At 35.2% G+C, this 21444-nt stretch overlaps 1 protein-coding gene across 1 annotated transcript; it reads left to right on the forward strand.

The window, feature by feature from the left end:
• The first annotated feature begins 2787 nt into the window (after positions 1-2787).
• On the forward strand, positions 2788-7302 carry LOC131049614 (large ribosomal subunit protein eL21z/eL21y). Its single transcript, XM_057983670.2, has 2 exons — positions 2788-3103; positions 6793-7302. The coding sequence occupies exons 1-2, from the start codon at positions 2867-2869 to the stop codon at positions 7048-7050; spliced, it is 495 nt and encodes a 164-aa protein (XP_057839653.1). The 5' UTR covers positions 2788-2866; the 3' UTR covers positions 7051-7302.
• The last annotated feature ends 14142 nt before the right edge of the window (positions 7303-21444 follow it).

Genomic DNA, 21444 nt, shown 5'->3' on the forward strand with positions numbered 1-21444 from the left:
TTCACCCACCACCACAACTGATAAGAACACAACTGATAAGAAATACCATTAATGGGGTTGGATTTGAACATAGTAAAATTATTGTAAAATTTGGGCTCATGCTATACTTTTAACCTCTATTAAGGTGGACAACTTCATTAGTTTGGATTATCCTTTAACACTGTATTAATGAACCCTAAATTGTAGAGTCAAGCACTCATGTTCACTTGTCAAACCTAGGGATGAAAACCCTTAGGTTATAGAGATGGATTAATGAACCATGGTTGGTTTTTTGGAGTTCAAATGATGTGAACCTTTAGATTCATAAGAACAATTTCACATAGAAGTTGTATCCACACTTCAAGTTGGAGACCTTCAATAGTTAGGAAGATTTCAACATTTGGATATTTCATCATTTTGATTTAAAATAAAAATAAAAATTTATGATTATTGTAATCTGTATTTTTAGTGAACATTTAAAGCAACAAATATTTGTAATCATCAAAGAACTATTTGAATAAAATACTGTATTTCACCTATTTAAATAAGTTATTCATATTAATGTGCATTGTGAAAGTTTTAGATTTGATCATTCTGGTTGAGACTCGTTACAATATGTTGGATATAATTATTTTATATAAATATTTAGCGGGTCATTATAGAGTAGTCCTTTGACCAAAACCTTGTTCTATTAGCTATTTCCGTGTTAGTAGTTGCAATTTGTCTACACACAAGCCACATGTGACTAATACACGTGTCACCCCATTTCTAACTCATACACAATGCTTTAGATAAAATTTGGAGTGGCACACAATTGAGTTCAACATATGAATTATAAATAGAATATTATCACATATTTGCAACATATAGGATGCTGACAAGTCATTTTAGATTTAAATGAAAGGGGTTCACTACCATTAGGCAATATCCACATGACAAGCTTCAGTTTGCCACAAAGAATGATGTTGAAACCAAAATGACCATGTCATGCTTGTCATAGTTGAAGGTGACACATGACATACTTGTTAGCTCAAAAACCATGTAGATAATAATTGAGCTTATTGCATGAATCCAAATTAGTGGTCAAAGAGAATGTGGCCCACTAGCATGTGCCATGTGGCACCATGTAATTAGTCCATGAACATATCTTGGTGGAGCCACACTAATATTGAAAATAAATGGGCCAATAAGAGTGTACCATAAAGGAAAATGACAACACTCTTGGCCCATGTAGTGTAGCTCTACAAAAGAGCACAAGGGTTAGACACATGGAGAGTCAATGGATGATACACATAGAGGAGAAAATATCCAATAGTATTTCACGATGCAAGTGAAATAAAATTGTAGGAAGAAGTTTACCCATCATATACTACCAATGCGGTAGTGACATGTGGCAATGCATGGGAAAGATACTAGCAAAAATAGTGAGATAATAAGAATATAGTGTGCCATGGGCAATATCAATTAAAAGGAGTACCTGAGATGGTTGGTGATGTTTAGGGGATCCCATAGAAGAGTGGAGATCCAATGTCTATCACATGACACATACAAGACTTACACCCTTGAAATAGATTTTCACATGCTACCAATCAAGTAGCAACATATAATGTGAGGGAGACAAGTAATTAGTAACTAGGGAGAGTCGTATGCGAGGTTGAGGGTTTGAGATTATGGCCAATAGGAAAAGGGCTATAGGTGGTTAGGGAGACCAAGAAAGTTGGATAAGAAAGCACAACCAAAAGTGTACATGATGCTTTAATTTTTGTAGTGATCGACAATATGAAGTCACCAATAGAAAAAAAGAGAGAAATCTCCAAGTGTGAGTACCAAAATATTATTTTTTGTACCAACAATAATATGAATTTTGCAGGCTTATGCAAAGGTAGAGACACCAAGGTCATTTCAAAGGTAGAAAAAACAATAATGCTATTATTATAGGAGTTTAAGGCCAAACATGAGTCTGCCACATACAAGATTATATACATAGGGGTACATAGAAATACAATGGCTTACCATAAAGGCCATATGAAACATTAAATAAGCAAACACCAGAGAACAAGACATGTTCATAAATCCCTAAATGACTCCACCATACTACAAGCTTGAAATTTTAGCATTGTAAGAACAAAAGCAACACCAATGGGCCCAGGGACTACATTGAGAGCAAAATAAGCACCTAAGATAGAGTTGAAGCCTATCCCGTAATATACTAAAGGCAAAAAACAAACCCTAGGCAAAGGGCATGAATCTTAACACCCAATGACACAAGGAAGATAAAGCCTAAATACATGACACAAATGGGAGCACATGTACAACATCAAAGACGATGATGCATCTAAGAGAGCCAAATTGAATGCTAAGCTAACAATTATCACATCTTTTTAATGTGTTTTATTAAGAATTTAAGAATTTATTCACCCCTTTTGAGAAATACTCTTATTTGATTTTACAATATCTAATAAAAATTAAATTTAATTATCATACAAAAACATATTTATAAATTTTTATTGTAAAATATTAATACTTTTTTGAAAATATCACATTATAAAGAAAATTTAAATGGAGTGTAGTTTTAAAAGATTGTAATTGTATACAACGCTTATGCCTCAATAAGATAATATAAATAGATAGCAATGAAGAAAAAATTACAGAGGCAAAGGTCGACCGTCAGATTAAATCCTATTATTTATTTTAAAAGAAATCGCCCAGCACCCCCAAAAAACCCTAAGTTGAACTAAACCCTAACCCTATCCCAACTCGAGTTGTAAGGAAAAGTGAAATTAGGGTTTTTATAAAGAAAAACCCTTAACAAAGCTTTTCTCTTCATTTGCAGCCATTTCAGTAGAGAAGAGGGGAGGAGGAGGAGAACAAAGAGCGGCGAGAGAAAATGCCAGCCGGACACGGAGTACGCGCCCGAACAAGGGATCTGTTCGCAAGGCCTTTCAGGAGGCATGGCTATGCGCCCCTGGGCACGTATCTGAGGACATACAAGATAGGGCAGTACGTGGACATCAAGGTTAATGGCAGCATCCACAAGGGTATGCCCCACAAGTTCTACCATGGCCGCACTGGCATCGTATGGAACATCACCAAAAGAGCTATTGGTGTCGAAATGAACAAACAGGTAAGTGCCACATCTACTTTACACTTGTTTCTTCATTCTTTGCATTTTGGCATTCTTCATGGGGTTGTAGTTATTTGCTTGGATCTGCAATCAATGCCGAGAATTTAGTGGAATAATTGAAGGATTTGTAATGGGCTGCAACAGTTTTTGGAGCTGGCATATCAAGGTCACCTATCGTTTCGGTTTAAAATACAGCTAGCCGAGATTATGAAACATGTTATGAGAAATATGAAGGGATTCTGATCCCCTTTTCCCCTCCTTTTTGTACTTTTTATTTGACTTAAAAATTTCCTCTGCAAACTGAATCTTTTAAAAAAGGTTTCTTTGTCATCGATTTTTTTCGGACGCACTTTATTTTTATTTCTTCTGGGTGAGATTTCCCTTGTTGGGTAATCTTTCCTTCGGAATTGGTGCACCTGAAGAAAGACGTCTCTTCCCATTTACGCGCAAGCCTGTTGTTACAATTATCTCACTCAATCAAGTCTAGATCGGTCCGATCAATAGATCCATCTTAATATCGATCAGGTAAATAAGTTCAAATGATTATTGATTGCCGGCCAAGTGTATCCTGAGAACATAAACCTGGGACTCTTCAATTAAAAGCTTCATGCATTTGTCACCTGAGTTCATCTTGTTCAATTAAAAGAAAGCCCCGATTTTAGTAGGATTAGAATCCTTTAATCTGCTGACGTTCCTGTTAATGTAAAATAGTTTATATTGTTTATTCAGTTTGTAGGTTGCTGGCTTTTCCAGTAAAACACACAATCATGCGCAATGAATCGCCCGCTTGATAATTGATTGCTCATCAGCAAATCTCATATAATGGGAAGCTTTTTAACCTTTTTCTTCAGTTAGCCTTTACTAACAACTACTTGTATCTGCTTACATAGGTACATTGGAAAAAATATCTGATTGGCATACATCTACCCTAAATAACATGCTAAATTTTTTCTATCAAAAACCTTTTTATGAAGGGAAAGAACTATTAGTCGTGTTTTATAAACTTTGCACCTAACTCTAGCCTTGCACCTAACTTTTATGCCTAAACCTGAGATTGTGAATCCACAACATCAAATATTGTGCCAAATTAACTTGCTTTATTGGTTGTCATAAAATATAGAGAAAAAAGGTTGTCCAATAGGCATCAATACTTTGTTCATGAAGTCCTGTCTTTTTGATTCTCACATGTGACATCAAAGTATTTGTTTCTTTTTTGACTTGTTCGAAAAAGCTTACTTCATTTAATTTATTGCTAATGAGAGTCAACAACTAATAGTGCTATAGTGATAAAATAAATATGCTTCTAATGCTCCAATGAAGTCACAACTATTAGAACGTGTGAACTACTAGGCCCTTTCTCCTATCCTTAGAAGACTAACTTATGAGTTAAATTAAACTTTTAAATCCAGCATTGACCAAAACAATTGGTTTTTGTGATTGCCAAGAGGCCTGGCTTTCATTTGGTAAGTTTGTGAATGGCTTGTTTATAACTCGAGATCCATACAATCTGGTAAGTTGGTGGCTGTGGTGGACTGCTGACTTGGGCAGCCTACATTTGGATTGTGATTCTACTTTCATCTGGGCTAAGCATGGGTTGCAAATTATTTCTTTTCTTGTTATTCCTCTGCAACAGACGTCTCAACTGACCCAAGGACTGGCCAATATAAAAATTGGAGAGTTTACTCCATCACTTCAGTAACAGAATAGCATCTATGTGGCAGTGCAGTTTGTGAGACAGAAATCCTGCTTACAACTTGATTCAACATAGATCATCTTGAGATATCCCATACAGTATCATTGCCTGTGGGACTGATTGTTTAGCCAGCAAGTGTACACAAAATTGTATTCCTTCAGGTATTATCATCACCTGATATTAAAATCGCCTATGGGAGAACATGACTAGCCAACTAGGGCAATCTTTCAACTCAAAGCCAATCTTTTTGAGGGGAAATTTTTTTTTCGTCTTAAAAAAATTGTACCATATTTGCAACAGTAGAGCACATGCAATGGTGCAGGCTTGTTCTGTTCTTACAAGAAAGGATTTACAATATTTATATTCAAAGTATTTCAGTCCATGATGATTGGTCTACCTATAATGTTTTTAGATGAGATAATGGGTAATGGTTAGAACAATTTCTTAAGCCAATAACACAACTTCTATTCATATTTAATAAAGATGGTAGAAATATCTTTTCAAGCAGCCACTCAGAGTGTTTCGACATGATTCTATAAGAGTTATTTTAACCTTATTTGGACCCTTTATAAAAATTCATAGGGTGTGTAGATGTATTTAGAAATGTTTAGAAGTTGGTCAATAATTCACATGTATCTTATTAATGTATAGTTTATTTGCAAGTTCTGACGAGATTTGTCAGTTGATCAAAACCTGACAAGTATGAAATATGAAACAGGGATTATGTGCTATGCCTGGGTATTTGCTACCTAGAAATTAATCCAGACACAGATGTTATTTCTATTAATTTATAATGCAAGGATATTGTTGCATCTTGTACATCATACCCTTTCATATCTAGTGCATCTGTAACATGCTTGGGGAAATGTGTGCTGCATATTATTTGGTATACAACCTAGATTAGGCCCCACAAATGTCATATAATCTTTAATGGGAGGTCCAGTGACCGTCATGTAGTTTACAAACTATTGAACAGGCCATATAGCATTGCTGATCGGATTCTCACCTGTTGTAGCTTGTACCTATGGAAATGCGTTTTTTGAAAGTTTGTTTATAGTTTTGATTCTTTTGAAGGATGATCGTTATATATATATATATATATATATGGAATCCATATCCCAAAATTCATTCTTGAAGGGTGTTAACTAATTAATATCAACTAAGCTATTATGTTAAGATTTTTAATAATCGGAAATAAGTAGGCTATGATGGATGACTTAAATAGCTAAAGAACCATTTGTCTGTTGCCAGTAATCATAGTGTAACTTGGCTGATAGTTTTTAGATGTATTTGTAGTATAGTTAATTTTATCATTATTTTGGTGATCTTTTGTTGCCCCTTGAATTCTTGTATCATGGGCCCTTTTGTGCCCTCAAGTTGTATCTGTTTTCCCCTTGCACTTTACTCCAGTCTGTCCATCAACAACTGGGATTGTTGATTCAATACTTTATTTGTAACATACCCAATGGTTCATGACCTTTGCTGCTTTAATTGTCTTTTTGTTTGCTTAAGTTATATCATGGGCCTTTTGTGCCCTCAAGCTGTCCCTTGCACTTTGCTCCACTCTGTCCATCCACAACTGCGATTGTTGATTCAATACTTTATTTATAACATACCAAATGGTTCATGACCTTTGCTGCTTTAAATCCTCCGATCGTTGTCTTTTTGTTCGCTCGAGTTATATCAGTTTTATCCTCGAGACTTTGTTCCACTCCTTTAATACCCTATTGGGATTTTTGATTCAATTTATTTTATTTATGGTATATGCCCAATGGTTGTCATGACCATTGATCACCCACCCTTCTTTTGCATGTCGATAAAACATTATGGTTTATTTAGAACTGATCCACCAAAATCATGTTTGTTAAATTTGGTCCTTTACTTTATTGTCTTACTTGTTTGATGAAATATGGTATATTGCTGACTACAAAATGTTTGGAACTTGTTAATGCTTGCTTTGTTTTTTGCTAACACCATATTCCAAATAAATGCACAGGTTGGTAACAGGATTATAAAGAAGAGAATTCATGTACGAATTGAGCATGTCCAACCATCCCGCTGCCAAGAAGATTTTAAGTTGAGGATACAGAAAAATGATGAATTGAAGGTAGAGGCAAAGAAACTTGGAAAGATTATCAGCACCAAGAGACAACCTGAGGGACCTAAACCAGGATTCATTGTTGAGTGTGCTACTTTGGAGACTGTCACACCCATTCCATATGATGTTGTTAATGACTTGAAGGGTGGATACTGAGTTTGTAAAAGGATGATTATTTTTATAGGCCAGATGAATTTTTGCAGGTCATATGTGAAATTTTTATGGAGGAATTCAGTTTTTTTTTAATGTGTTTTGTTTACCATGTTTTGACAAAAACAAATGAGATATTTATATTCAATAGGGAAGTGCAAGGTGCCGGAAGAACATGATTTGCTCTGCCATATTGACACATTATTATGAAACATTTGTGTTTTCAACTAGAGATAACAACCTCGTCTATTGCAATCATATCTGACTAAGGTCTCTTTTGGCATGTTGTGAGCAATTTTATGGAGGTCATTGAAAAGAGGTTTGAAAGAAGCTTGGGTCTCAAGTTTCCTTTCTTTGACTGTAGTTTTCTTATCATTGTAGTAAGTGGTCAGAGAATATACAAGTAGAAGGTTTTTCTTTGGTAATTTTCTTGCTGCTGTTCTATTATTGACTTTTTCTTTTTTGTTGTGCTCATGGTGGCTCTCACCCACATTCTCCGGGCTTGAGAAAATGTATTCTGTGCTTTCAATGTTTGAGACTTTCATTTACAGTATTTAGACTTTTGAAATTAAATTTTAAATTTTGCTCTTCTATGTTTGAAACTTTTTTTGGTATGGAAACATCTATTTAATCTGCTCTTTATTTATATCATTGCTACCAGAGGGATTTGATGTTTTGAAATGAGACTCATATTGCATGATTGTTCCAAATTGTAAGTAGGAATCCTGATAAAACAAGCCTTTGTTTGATAGCCTTCATGTACCTCAACTGCAATATCTGTTAATTGGGCAAGGATCTGATGAAGACGGTTTTTACCAAAGCATCACTGTCTTAATTTTATTATCTCTTTAAGAGATCTAGTTAAGCTCCTTTGACATATGGAAAGTTGCTGCTCATGGATTTATGGCTGTATGAAATGTATTCTTGATTCCAAATCTTAAATCTTAAGAAGAATGTTTGAATAGTCTTGTCTCATTCTTTATAAATCAGAAATAACTTAAGGATTTATTGGGAGCTTTAGATACAACGTGGTGTACTGAACTCCCTTGAGCTAAATGTATTCCGTCTGAAGTCTGAAATAGTGACAGGAGTTTGCACATGAAACTTTTTAAAAGCAAAACGAACCTTGTTGTGGAAAATTAATGTTTTGAACAGTCTTGTCTCTCACACTTTATTAATCAGAAAGAACTCACTGAATTTATTGCCAGTCCTTTGAATTATGTACTTGTAATCCGAGCTTTATATACATGGTCATTTGGTCAATGGTGGCTGACCAACCTCTTTTTGAGCTAGAAATATTTGGGCCCAGTGCTTGTCTGGCAAGTGTTTTTAGCTGTTAGGCTATATGTAGTGTGAGCTTTCAGCTGGAAACCAGTCTCGTGCTGGAAGACAAGTTCCTTTTGCTTGGTAAACAACATTTGATTGCTGGCATTTGAAAATTGATTCCCTGTAAATAATTTTCCTTTGTTTCTAGACAAGTATGTAAAAAACCAGCACCCAAGGCCATTGAAATATAAAGCTGTAATTATTGTATAATGTTTTCTTAGATAAATTAAGAGATCAAATTTTGTAGTGTTTTTTTAAGGTTTGCATGTCGACTACCTAAAATCAAATTGAACCTAATCTATATCAAACTAGATGGTGCTCAATTTCTCCATAAATGAGACCGTATTCTTTATAAAGTCTTAAACCCACTTCTCAATGGATACCAATTGCGTAAACTCTGTTTGTATTGGACTTGGAGCCATTTGAATTGGATTTCTTTAAAGACATGATGTAATATGATATTATAATTAGTAGGTTCTATAGAGTAGTGCTATTTATAGGATTTAGATTCTTTCTTTTATGTTGACAGGTAACTATTACTTCTATTTAGAAATCATGTGGAATTCAAGAATTGTCTATAGCCATGCTCTGTTTTTTCATTTGAATATTAGATGTTTTTTGGATTTTTTTGTACACGTTTAACATTTTTCCATGTTAATCTATTGCATGAAAGTAAATAACGTTTGGCGTGGAATGGTTTTTCTTGAGCTTAAATGTATAGTTATGTTTTTTATGAATGCTTTTCAACGAGTATTTACATGTTTGTCAAAAACTAAACACTCAGACCTACTTAGTTTGAAGCATTTTCTTGCTCGTTAAGGGGTAGTTTATTGTTAAAAATGTTACTCTCGGGTTTTAAAAGTGCTTTTCCACGCCTCTTTAAAATTTCAAGGCATTGGGAGGAGGGTTTTTAGATACCCTGGACCTAACCCAATAGTCTGATTCTACAACCCATATTGGCCACTTGATCTTTCAGGTCCTTCCAATCCTAAACTAGATAATTTGACCGGCAGTTGCTACAGATCACCGTTAATCAGTAGCTGGCCACTGTGGCTTGCAGTAAGCCCGCGAGGAGATATTCCAGCAGTTGGCTCGCTCCCAACCGGGCCTGGAATTTGACGGCCACCCGTACCTGTCATATCAAATTTTTATGATGGTTTGGTAATTTCAGTGCTTTTCATTTGACGTTTAAAAAAAAATATTGATTGTCAAAAAATAATCTTCTCTGTGTCATCCTTCTCACAATAACTACATTTAATATTTTATTGATAAATAAAAAGAATAATAGCATAATACATATTTATAATAGAAAATAGAAACAACTGTAAAAACTAATATTAAAATAGTTTAAAAAGTAGAAACAACTATGTTTTAGTATTCAGTTATAACAAGTTTCTAAATCGATATTTGAAACAATCTTCTTAAAAATATTTAAAAAATAAATTGACTAAGCTTCTAAATTTATATAAGAAAATAGAAATTATTTTGAAAATTCATATTAAAATATTATAAAATTAGAAACAAATATATTTTACTTTTTAAAATAATTTATTTTTATTTTTATAATAAACGTTCTTAAATAATATATATTAATATATATAAAAAAATAATTATATGTATATATATTACCTATTGTAATATTTTACGGTTAATCAATAATTTGAAGTGTCAATGTATAGATTATGGTAATGGTGTAAAAACAACCAAATTTCCTAAACCCTAATTTCCTAAACCCTAAACCTTAATTTCCTAAACCCTAATTCCCTATACACTAAACCCTAAACCCTAATTTCCTAAACCCTAGTTCCTTAAACCCTTCGTTTAGGTGTAGTCAAGTCACTAAACCCTAAACACTAAACCCTAATTTCCTAAACCTTAAACCTTAATTTCCTAAACCCTAATTCCATATACACTAAACCCTAATTCCATATACACTAAACCCTAAACCCTAAACCCTAATTTCCTAAACCCTAATTCCTTAAACCCTTCGTTTAGGTGTAGTCAAGTCATTGGGATTGCTTATCCAGATCTGAGAGAAAATCCATACTCCTAAACCCTAAATCCGAAACCCTTAAACCCTAAACACTAATTTACTAAACCTTAAACCCTAAATCCTAAACCCTAATTTCTTAAATGCTAATTTCCTAAACCCTAAACCCTAATTCCCTAATTTCTTAAAACCTAATTTTTTAAACCATAAACCCTAATTTCCTAATTTCCTAAATCCTAATTTTTTAAACCATAAACCCTAATTTTTTAAACCCTAAACACTAAACCCTAAACCCTAATTTCCTAAACCTTAAACCCTAAAGCCCAATTTCCTTAATCCTAATTTCCTAAACCCTAAACCCTTAACCCTAATTTCATAAATCTTAAACCCTAAACCCTAATTTCTTAAACCCTAATTTTCTAAACCATAAACCGTAAACCCTAAACCCTAAATCCCTAAACCCTAATTTCCTGAACCCTAAACCCTAAACCCCTTGGGTGAATATTAACCTTGTTGCATGGTTTGCAAACTAGCTGGCAAATTGACAAAGAAGGCTAGTCATAAATCAAAACCTATTCCCTTGTAGTTGTTGCTTCAATCTATTCACAATCAACACTCGTGTCTACCTTATTCAACACATTCTTTAAATTATGCATTATTAAGTTTATCCTTGTTCCCTTGGTGAGTTTAAATCCCAACATATAATAGATAGATTATAGAGTAAAATTGCAATTTGTAACCAAAGTCAACCATTCATGATTCCTCTGCACATATATGAATGAATTAATATTAATGTGGTAAAGTTGATATTGATTATTTGCAAAGTTAATATAGTATTTATAAATTTAATAAGAAAATGTATATTTGAAAAAAGAATAGAAGATTTAATATGATTTTTAAAAAATATATTAATATGAAATGTGATTGGATTTGGTCAATAAAGATCTGGGTTTTTATTAAAAAGCAAAATGTAATCAAATTTTGTATATTAAGAATTAAAGTTTTATAAATAAAATTTTATTTTAAAAAAGTGTTGTGAAAATATTCTTTATTTATTTTTGGTTAAGTTATAATCTCTTATTTATTTTTTAATTCTAAATACATTTTTTTTGATCGATAAAAGGTTTAGTATTTGTATTGATTGAAAGAAGAAAATTACATGCCTTCAGTTGCTCTGCAACTTTTCCACTATCATAAGACTATATGGGGTCTCGCCCCTACAAAACTCAAAATGAAACCCGAGACAAAAAAACAACACCAACTATGCCAACCACTAAGGTTACCTTCCTTACAATAGTGAAAAACCACATAAAAAACCAACGACCTACTAACAGAAAATTCCCAAGGGCCTCCTCCTTGGAGAAATTAGGGATGGCATGACTGGGTCCTGCATTAGACCACACCATCCCAACACTGGTCATGGTTCCCGACCGTCCTCCTCGCAACTCGCTGCGTACCCCGATCTTCACAATCTTTTGTGGGATTTGATGTCCCACCATTGACCGCCCATCCTCACCAATCGGAGCCTGCGACTTCATCGGGGTTTGCTTGCCACGCAGTTTCGCTTGCTCCATCGGACCCATCTTTCGCACAAAGTCCTGCAGATCATGCTACCCTTTCCTTGCATCCTCCAACTAGGTTTCAACCGAGTGAGAGGCCGACCACACCACCAGAGGCTGCATTGCATCATTTCACCCGCCTAAGCGCCTCCACGACCCTTGCTCCATTCACAAACCCACACCAATCTTCGCACGTTCCACCAACTCCGCCAGGCCAACCGACCATTTTGGTCTCAGAACGAGAGACGCCACCTGCGTCACCTCCTCCCTTGAACTTCCCACCATCAGCACCAGTGCCACAAATAGGGACAATACGTCCAAATTTGTTCGCAGGCGACAGTCAATGTTCAGGAATTTGTCTCCAAACATCAAGTGAACAACCTTCCAAAATTCTTCTTTGTCCACCCTAAATACATGCTTCAGACGATGGCTTGAAATAGGGCCTTGAAAGGCAGACATTTGGCCCAGAGTGAACATCGAGAAATTCGCTTTCATCGTTCCCCTGCCACACAACCTAGAAACAACGCTCACAAAGGAAATAGCAATCCCTCTTCAATCAAGGACCATAATGTCATGAAACGTTGCCACCCCTTCCATTTATTATGACGCATGCACCACCTCACACCGCACATCACCAGCAAAACCAAAGTACCATTCACTATCATAATTGCACCTACGCCGCCATTTTCTCTACTTGCTGCCATTGCAGTGAACTCAATCCACATAAGCCTTCCCTACCCCTCAACATGCATATCTAAAATGAGTTCAAACATAGCTTTTCACAACTTCTCGGGTTCACCTTTCACACTCAGCACTTCTTCATACAAATTCTAAGGGATCCAATGATGAATAATGATGAACAATGAATACTCTAAATGGTACTGAGAGGGAGGGGTGGGGGGGGGGTGAATCAGTACATATAAAAACTTCTTAGCAACTTATCAAGTTAAAACAATGCTAACCGATTGTCTTCATTACTGAACTTAACCATGGCAATACCGGTTAAACACAGTAAGACTTCAGACAACATAAACAGGTAAAACTGAATACTTCAAATACATTCAATACTTGATAACTACTTCACCCATAAACATATGCATGTGGTATATCAGCAATACCATAACCATTAGCTTTGTATGCATAATCACTTAAACAAAGAATACTTATCATCACATGAAAATGCAAAACTCATGACACACAAATTTTTCACATGGAAACCCAAATGGGAAAAACCACGGTGGGGATGAATACCAACAAGATTTTTTCGAACTCTTTTGAAGCTCGCTCTGTTAGGAGCCTAGTCCGGTTAAAGACCTTACAATAAGGTTCTGCTAGAAATCGATCCCGTTAAAGATCACCCGGTTAAGGGATGGCTATATACCCTATTAAAGATTACCTTGCTAGAGGATTTAAAGAACTCAATGAACTTGAGTACCTGGCTAGAGGATTTACAGTGAGCATGTTAAAGTTACCCAACAAAGGGATTTTCCTTTTGTTGAAATGGTTAGAAGACAACAGGTAAAACTCTGATTTGATAACAACACTATATGCTAAGGCAAATCCTTTTCAGTTCCTCTACTTTGCAATCACACTCCGCAGTTTTCTCTCACTGGTTTGGCAAGTATCTCATCACTCGGATACATACACAACTTTTGCCAACAACTTACAATAACAAACATCATCGACCTTATAGACAACAATTAGTTCGGTAGCATAAACCCTAAACCCTAAGCATTTAGGTTTACAATTACAGGCGGTCCAATCCTGACCGTCCAAACACTTTTCATAGAATGAAACAATCTCAAACAGATCACAAGTCATTTTGCATCGTCCATTCTTCACCACACATAGAAATCAGTAACCCATCACGCTTTCTTCTCATACCGCTAAGAAGAATGTTCATTCCCGAGGTAGACATTTAATGTAGTTTCACATGCAAGATCCTCAAGGAAATCCTTCACGTGCACAAAATTGATGTGGCATCTCCATCTCATCCTCATTTCTTAGCTAACTCATCACACGATATCATCGGTTGCATTGCACAAGCTGAATTGCCAAACCGGAAACCCTAGAGCTGAGACTACCAACCGGTAGTCACACTTAGTGAAACCCTGACACCGGTTCACTACATCTCTTCATACCGATTCTTCAACTTGATCATCAATAACAACTGTTTCCAATCTTCATACCGGTTGACCTATACTTATTGACATCAATGACAACATACATTATTATTATATCATCATGTGCCAACATACCGATTCATCAAATGCCAACATCCAAATCCCTTAAGTCTTCAAAGAAATTAAAATGTTCAGCCAAGGAACCATTTGCACCTACATTCAAGAGCACATCAGCTTTTGCATTCACTTCCCTTAGAACATGCGATACTTTAAAGTCCTCGAACCCAATCAGAAGATCATGTATTCTTCTGATATGTTTATCCAGGTGCCAAGCATCCATCCTACCCCTAGCGATGCCATTCACCACTATCTAGGAGTCCCCTTCAAGGTGTAGTTTTTTCACCTCCAATTTTTCCGCCATAAGAATTGCTTCAATTACCGCTTGACACTCAACTTCATTGTTAGTGCCATCCACCAATCTCTTTGCTCCAAATGCTAAAATACTACCTTTCTCATTTCGAGCAATGAACCCTGCACGGAGGTCCCGGGATCCCCCCTGGATGCCTCGTCAAAGTTGATTTTGATCCATCCCCTGTTCGGCAGCATCCACACATGACTTTTTTCAACAACCCTAGGAGGATAAGCCCTCAAAAGCCCATTAGCAGGCCAATTCCAAATACAATTTTATTAATTATAAGATATTGTTTTTTAAAGTTTAAATTATATAAAAATAGTGCAATTGTTATAATTTTAAAGGAAAATAGATGTCAAGTCTATCTATCAATTGGAATGGATTCACAAGAAGTAGTACTCAAAATTTTGCAAGTAATAATATTCCATTGAATTACCTTGAGTTATTTCAATAAGACAAGACAATTTGCTTGGATGCACATGCCATGTAAGAATTTGAAGTACAATCAATGACAATGATAGTTGAATGGTTAGAAATGAAGTTGTATAATAAAAATGGAAAAATGTGATAAAATACAAAGAAATAACACACTTTAAAATTCTTACACATGATAATGAGTGCAAATCTATTATATTCTTCAAAGAGATTACAACAAAATTTATTTTCTCAATCTTGTATTCAATCCAACAGTAGCTATGTACTTCTTAAAAAAACATCATACAAAACTAATGCAAACTCCACTGTCAAGCATCTTTAATATAGAAAATGAGCTACCAAAAGAATAACACTTAAATTGGTCAAAATCCAACACCTCCATCTTAGAATCATCAATTGCAACCCATAATAGTTGCTTACAGATTCTTTTACAATTGTCATAAGACACCTTTCATGCATGGGCAATTAGGAATCAAGAATAGACAAGATACTGTCATTGTCATAGAATCATATGACAAGTGTCTTAGTTGTCATAGATGTTATTATAACTTAATAACAATTTTCATAACTTTCTAAAATAACATATTCTCAAGGTGGATGTCTAGATTCTCCAGCTTCACCTATTTGCTCTTACCATGATGTCCTCTTAGTAAAAGTAACTCAGTAACTCCCTACTAGTAAATAGTTAATTACCCAGGTTATTACATAAATATTTATTGCACCATTAAAAACATAACTACCACTATTGCTAAAACCCAACTTCCTTTATGAATGATTTAAAAACAATGTAGAAGTAATTAAATTTCAAGAGATTTACAAGGTTGATGGAACCTTAGTCTCAACAATTTCCCACTTGACATCATACATTGTAAATACACTCATAGGAAAACATAAACACAAAACAACCAAGTACTACAAACAAGTCCCATGGCCTCCTACATCATGTAAATTCTTTTGTGCTCACAAATTTACCAACTACATCTACAACATTCTCTTGAGTGTCAATTTACTTTAGCTTAGTTTGTCCATTTACAACCACTTCACGAACAAAGTGGTATTGAACATCCACATGCTTATTCCATGCATGATAAATGGGGTTCTTGGCTAAACATATTGCACTCTAGCTATCACAACCAATATAAATAATCTTGCAATCAAATTCAACTCCTAAACACAACTTCTATAACTCATCCAATCATTTCTCTTCAAACAATGTAAAAATACTTAAAATTACCACTACTTGTACTTTATTTGGTTTAGTACAAACCATTGCATACATTAAACTTCCTGTAACACTAGCATAAGACGCATTCAATATATCCTTTAAATCATCATCATTCTTATGGCACATATCTAACAAAATCTTTGTGCCAACCTATAAAGGAATTTGTTCTATACAATCTTGCATACTAAATCTATTCATAATAGTATCAACATATTTAATATATGACAACCGAAGTTCTTTATTTACATGATCTCTTTTGATTTTCATACCAAGAATATACCTTGTAGCTCCTAAATATTTCATCTTAATTTTATTTGAAAGTTGAACTTTTAGCTTACTAATTATTGTCTTAGCAAAATTGAAAAATAAAATATCATCCACATACAAAACAACAATTCGAATATGATTCTAGCTATGAATTTGCCTCACCCTCCCCAATCTCTCTATTCAAATGGGACTACATATTGAGAACGAAGACTACACCCAAGGTTTTCTTTTTTCTGGTGGATGATCTCTCATGGAAGAATTCTAACCGTTGATACCCTCAAGAGGCATGGATTCCAACTGACCAACATATGTGTGCTATGCGAAAATGATGAGGTGAGTATCAAACATATTCTGTTCCATTGCCCCTTCTCATGGAATGTCAGACAAAATATTGTTGGCATGTTTCTCCTTGATTGGGATTAGAATTATGCAGCCAAGGGTAATCTACTTTGAGGGTATTTTCCTTCCCATCACTCCCTTTCTTTGGAGTTGTGGTGCCAAACATTTTTCATACAGGATGGAGTTTATGGAAAATATTTTTAGAGAAAGAAGGTGTAGATGGGAGGAATTAATCAACAAGATTATCTCTAATATCAAGGAGAATATGAATTTTTTTTGTGAAGAGGAAACATTCTCACCCTCCGATTTCTCTATATTGGGCAATCACTAGATGTTGGGATATGGAGCCAATATTTTATGGCTTTATTGCTCCTCCTATTGGTTTTCATGATGCTATCAAATGGATCCCCCGACATCGGTTGGCTAAAGCGCAACTTCAAAGGGTCATCTCATGGCAATCCGTGTCGGGCGAGAGGGGGTGGAGTGATTAGAGACTCATGTGATAACGTCATCCTTGCCTATGCGGAAATTTTTGGGATTCAAACCTCAAGTTTGGCTGAAGTGGCAGTGTTCTATCACAGATTAATTGTAGCCAAGGAAAAGGGACTTAGACATATCACTATTGAAGACAATTCCAAAAATACAATCACGATACTTAAAGGGGTGGTTAAACCGGATTGGAAATCCAACTCACTCATTGACAAGTGTCGTTCTCTCCTTCCTACTCTCCGAGATGTCAAATTATGCCACATGTGGCGAGAAGGAAATTGTGTGGCAGACAAGTTGGCTAGGTTTGGCGTATTTGTTAATGATTTTGAAATCTGGGTTCACTTGCACAAAATCCCGATTTACGCTTGTGCCATGATTTTAAATGACTTGTTCATTAATGATGAATAAGACCAATGTTGCCTTTTTGGTACTTGCTTTTCTTGTCTTTTCCCTTTCTTGTTGGTTAAGGCAATCAGAGTTAAATTTTGTTGGTAACACCTATCACTGTTTCCCCCAGGGTTGTTTCTTTCTCAACTTGGTTTCCTTGTTTGTAGATATGAGTGACAAGTTGATTTAGACCAAACTTAATGAATTCTCAAAATTTGAGATAACGAAGAGCTTTGGAGTAAGGTGATTCAAGGGAATCTGGATACTTATGTGGAGGGGATGACTGGACATGATCCAAAGCTCTTTACTGTGTTTGTTCATGCCTAGGATAATGGTATTGTGAAAATTGGTATGGTCGCTTTTGTGGTTTCGGTAGACACCATCACGAAGGTGACTAGGCTGGCTCTTGATGGTGTTTCCTTCCCCAAAAAGCCCAAAGGCAATTATAAAGAGGACTTTGATTATTTCTTTGAACTTGGAGAAGGGGTTTGTGGGATTCAAAGTGGTTATAACAGGGAGGAACTACTAGGAATTTGGAAGGAGGCGACTCTATTTTTTATGAATTACTTCACCCTAGATGGAAGGAAAACGAGGTTACATCTATAGATTTTTCCCATGTTAAATCATCGTCGCCACGGGGTAAGAATAGATTTTACCTTCTAGGTTTTGTCCTCTTTGTCTCAATCTGTTTCTAAAGCGAGTGTTAAGGGTAAACCCCCTCTCCATCAGGGCCTCATTCATAGGTTGTATGATTTTCACTTAGCTTTATCACTCTTTGGTAGGGTCCCGTTTGTTGAGATTGGATCCACCTATGATCCTAATTTACATGTGGATCTTATTGTTACTTTGTCTAATTTTGGTGAAGTGTCTCATTTGGGTTCTAAAATGCCCACTAGAAAAAACCTTACTACAATGGCCAAATTTAAGGGCATTGCCGCCACCAAAAAGGATTAGGATGTTGATAGTCAACCTGAGATGCAATAGAATGTGTAGATTGTTGAAGACTCTGGCTCTGAGTCCCTATCCTCGAAAGATTCAGACCCCTCAGACGGCATGGGGTTGAATTGGTCCCCTACAAAAATTGTTGCTAACCTTAACCCTTCCCCCATAAACCATCCCCCCTCTGCTAATACAAAATCTCTAAGCTTTATCTCCATCCTAACTAAAATTGTGAAGGACCTGCATGAGGACGTGCAAAGATATGATGACCTGTTAAAATGGATCTTTGTGTAGATGAATGTGGCCATAAAAAAGATCAATCGGCTAGAGGCGACATTTAAGGTAGAGGCTAGGGTTGACACTTTGGTGGAAGTTTTGGATGAGGATAGAGTTTTGAGGATAGACAACAATCTTGTTGGCATCATAGGGTTTTGGGATAAGGTGAGCGGTAAAATTGATGATATGGACTCCAAGATAAAGATGGTAAGGACCAACCTTGAGTTGGAAGAGGTCAAGAAAATCCAGGGGGCCTTTAAAAAGAAAATTGAGGAGGTCAACCTTGTTTGTAGGGATGTGGCTAGTATGCACAACACCTCCATACAAGCTATCAAAGATGAGATGGAAAGGAAATGAGCAACGAAAAGAAAACACATAGAGTCCCTGGCCATGGGCTCTGGCCCCATTGCGTCTCTAGTTAAAGCCACCTTGACTCCACGTTGGTCTCCTTTGGCTATGGGATTGGGTCAAATAAAAAAGTTTCTTTTTTTGATAAAGTGCTTAGTTTGTGCCAAAAATGGTAGGAAAAGGGTACCTCCATGTATTAGATCATCTCTTTGTGTTTGTGCTAGGTGGTTGTTCTATGCTTTTTGGTTGTTGCGGTCTTCTCTGTTTGCTAGGTTTTTAGTTTAGTTGCCGGTTCTCTATTCGTCTTGCTGGGTTTTTGTCGTGTTTTTGTGGGGGTTTTTCTTGCTGGTTGCACATCCCTCATGCTCTCTTGGTGTCGCTATGTGGATATGTAATGGAATGAGCCTATCCCACTTTTATTAATCAAAACAATTAGAATATGATTATCAATACATCTAATGTATACATATTGATCTTTTTCACTTCTAACAAAACCTAATGTCAAAATAAATGAGCCATACTATTGATACCACATTTGTGGTGATTGTTTCAAGCCAAAATAGATTGTTTCAATCTATAAACCAAGTGTTCTTTCCCTTTTACCTCAAATCCTTTAGGTCATTACATGTAAAATTTCTCTTCTAAATCTTCAGGCAAAAATGTAGTCTTAACATCCATTTGCTCAATTCCAAAATCATTAGAAATTTCTATGAATCAACAAATTTAATAGAAGATAGTTTTACAATATGAGAGAATATCTCATCAAAATCAACTTCCTAAGAGTAGCCCTTAGTTACCAGTCTAGCTTTGTACTTTTCAAATGAAATGTATAATCCAAATTTCATGTTTTGTAGTCCTATTTACAACCAATGACTTTCCTTTGAGAAAATGAAAAAGATCTGAGATTCACAGGAGTATAAAGTCATCACGTCCTCTTGCATGAATAGTTGCAAGGACTCATTATCATCTACAAGAACAACTCCTTATAGGATCTAGACTCATTGTTAGTACTTAATAAAGAAAATTATATAACAAAATTTTGATGGGCTATACCTATCAGCTAGACTTTAAAAATGCACTATCTTTTCTATTTGTTTATGTTCTACCTATATAGAAGGATAGAAATAATTCTAAGTTCCTCAAAAACATCTATAGAATAGACAATTTTTTGGACTAGCAGATTCCATAGCTTATAACCTTTTACACTCTCACCATATCTAATGAGGATGCAATTCTCTACTTTTGGATCCAACTTAGAATTCTTTTCTTTATGCACATGAATAAAAGCATCACATCCAAAAACCCTTAAATATGAAATAGAGGTTTTTTTACCTATCGACATTTCGTAAGGTGTCAAATCAAGAGCTTTACAAGGAGATCTATTAATCCAGAAGCAACAAGTACACCCAACTTCTGCCCAAAAAAACATTTATCCAAATGTGTATTAGTCAACATACTTTTGGTTCTTTCTGTAATAGATTGGTTCATCCTTTCTACAAACCATTTTGATGTTGTGTATTAGGAATTGTCCTAAATTGTGTCAAGATACCTGTTTGCTTACAAAAATCATCAAATTTCTTAGAGAAATATTTCTCTTTATTATTTGATCTTAATACTTTTATTTTCAACCTTGATTGGTTTTATTCTAAGGCTTTATGTTTCTTACTTAATGAAAACTTTAGATTTATTCTTCATAAAGTGAAATCATCAATGAGGGTAACAAAATAACAATATTAGCAATATAATGATTATCCACAAGACCAAACACATCCATATGAACAATTTCCATTTTCTTTTTCTTTATTACTCCTAAAGGAAAATATGCTTTGTTTTGCTTCGCAAAAATAGTGCTCACATAAATCAAAGTGCTATTTAGAAATCAATCATTGGCATGGTCTAATGACATCCTATAACAATATCTTTGAGGTTCACATCATGAAGGTCATACATAACATGATTCACAATATTGGTCAAGTGGACCTAGATAAGTATATCATAATCAAGTAATTTAGGAGTCTATAATAGAGTCCTATGGGTTTAAGGCTAAATTAGATAAACACATTGAAGTAACATGACATGGCCTTTACTTAACATGTACCCTTAAGAAAACAGTGACTATAAGTTAATCAACCCATTCAATTCATTCAACTCGCTATTCAAAAGAACATTATGTATTAAGTTAGAGTTATCAGGTTTTCTTAACTCTTTTTTTTTTTGATCGGTGACGGTATTATAATTTCAGCTGCTTTGCAGCAATCCACTAACTTAAGACAATATGGGGTCTC

This window comes from Cryptomeria japonica, chromosome 10, assembly GCF_030272615.1.
Source record: "Cryptomeria japonica chromosome 10, Sugi_1.0, whole genome shotgun sequence".
NCBI classification, from domain to species: Eukaryota; Viridiplantae; Streptophyta; class Pinopsida; order Cupressales; family Cupressaceae; genus Cryptomeria; species Cryptomeria japonica.

Coding starts and splice junctions, on each gene's coding strand:
- LOC131049614 (XM_057983670.2), top strand. CDS start 2,867: ATGCCAGCCGGACACGGAGTACGCGCCCGAACAAGGGATCTGTTCGCA. Junction 3,104..6,792: donor GTGTCGAAATGAACAAACAG/GTAAGTGCCACA, acceptor ATAAATGCACAG/GTTGGTAACAGGATTATAAA.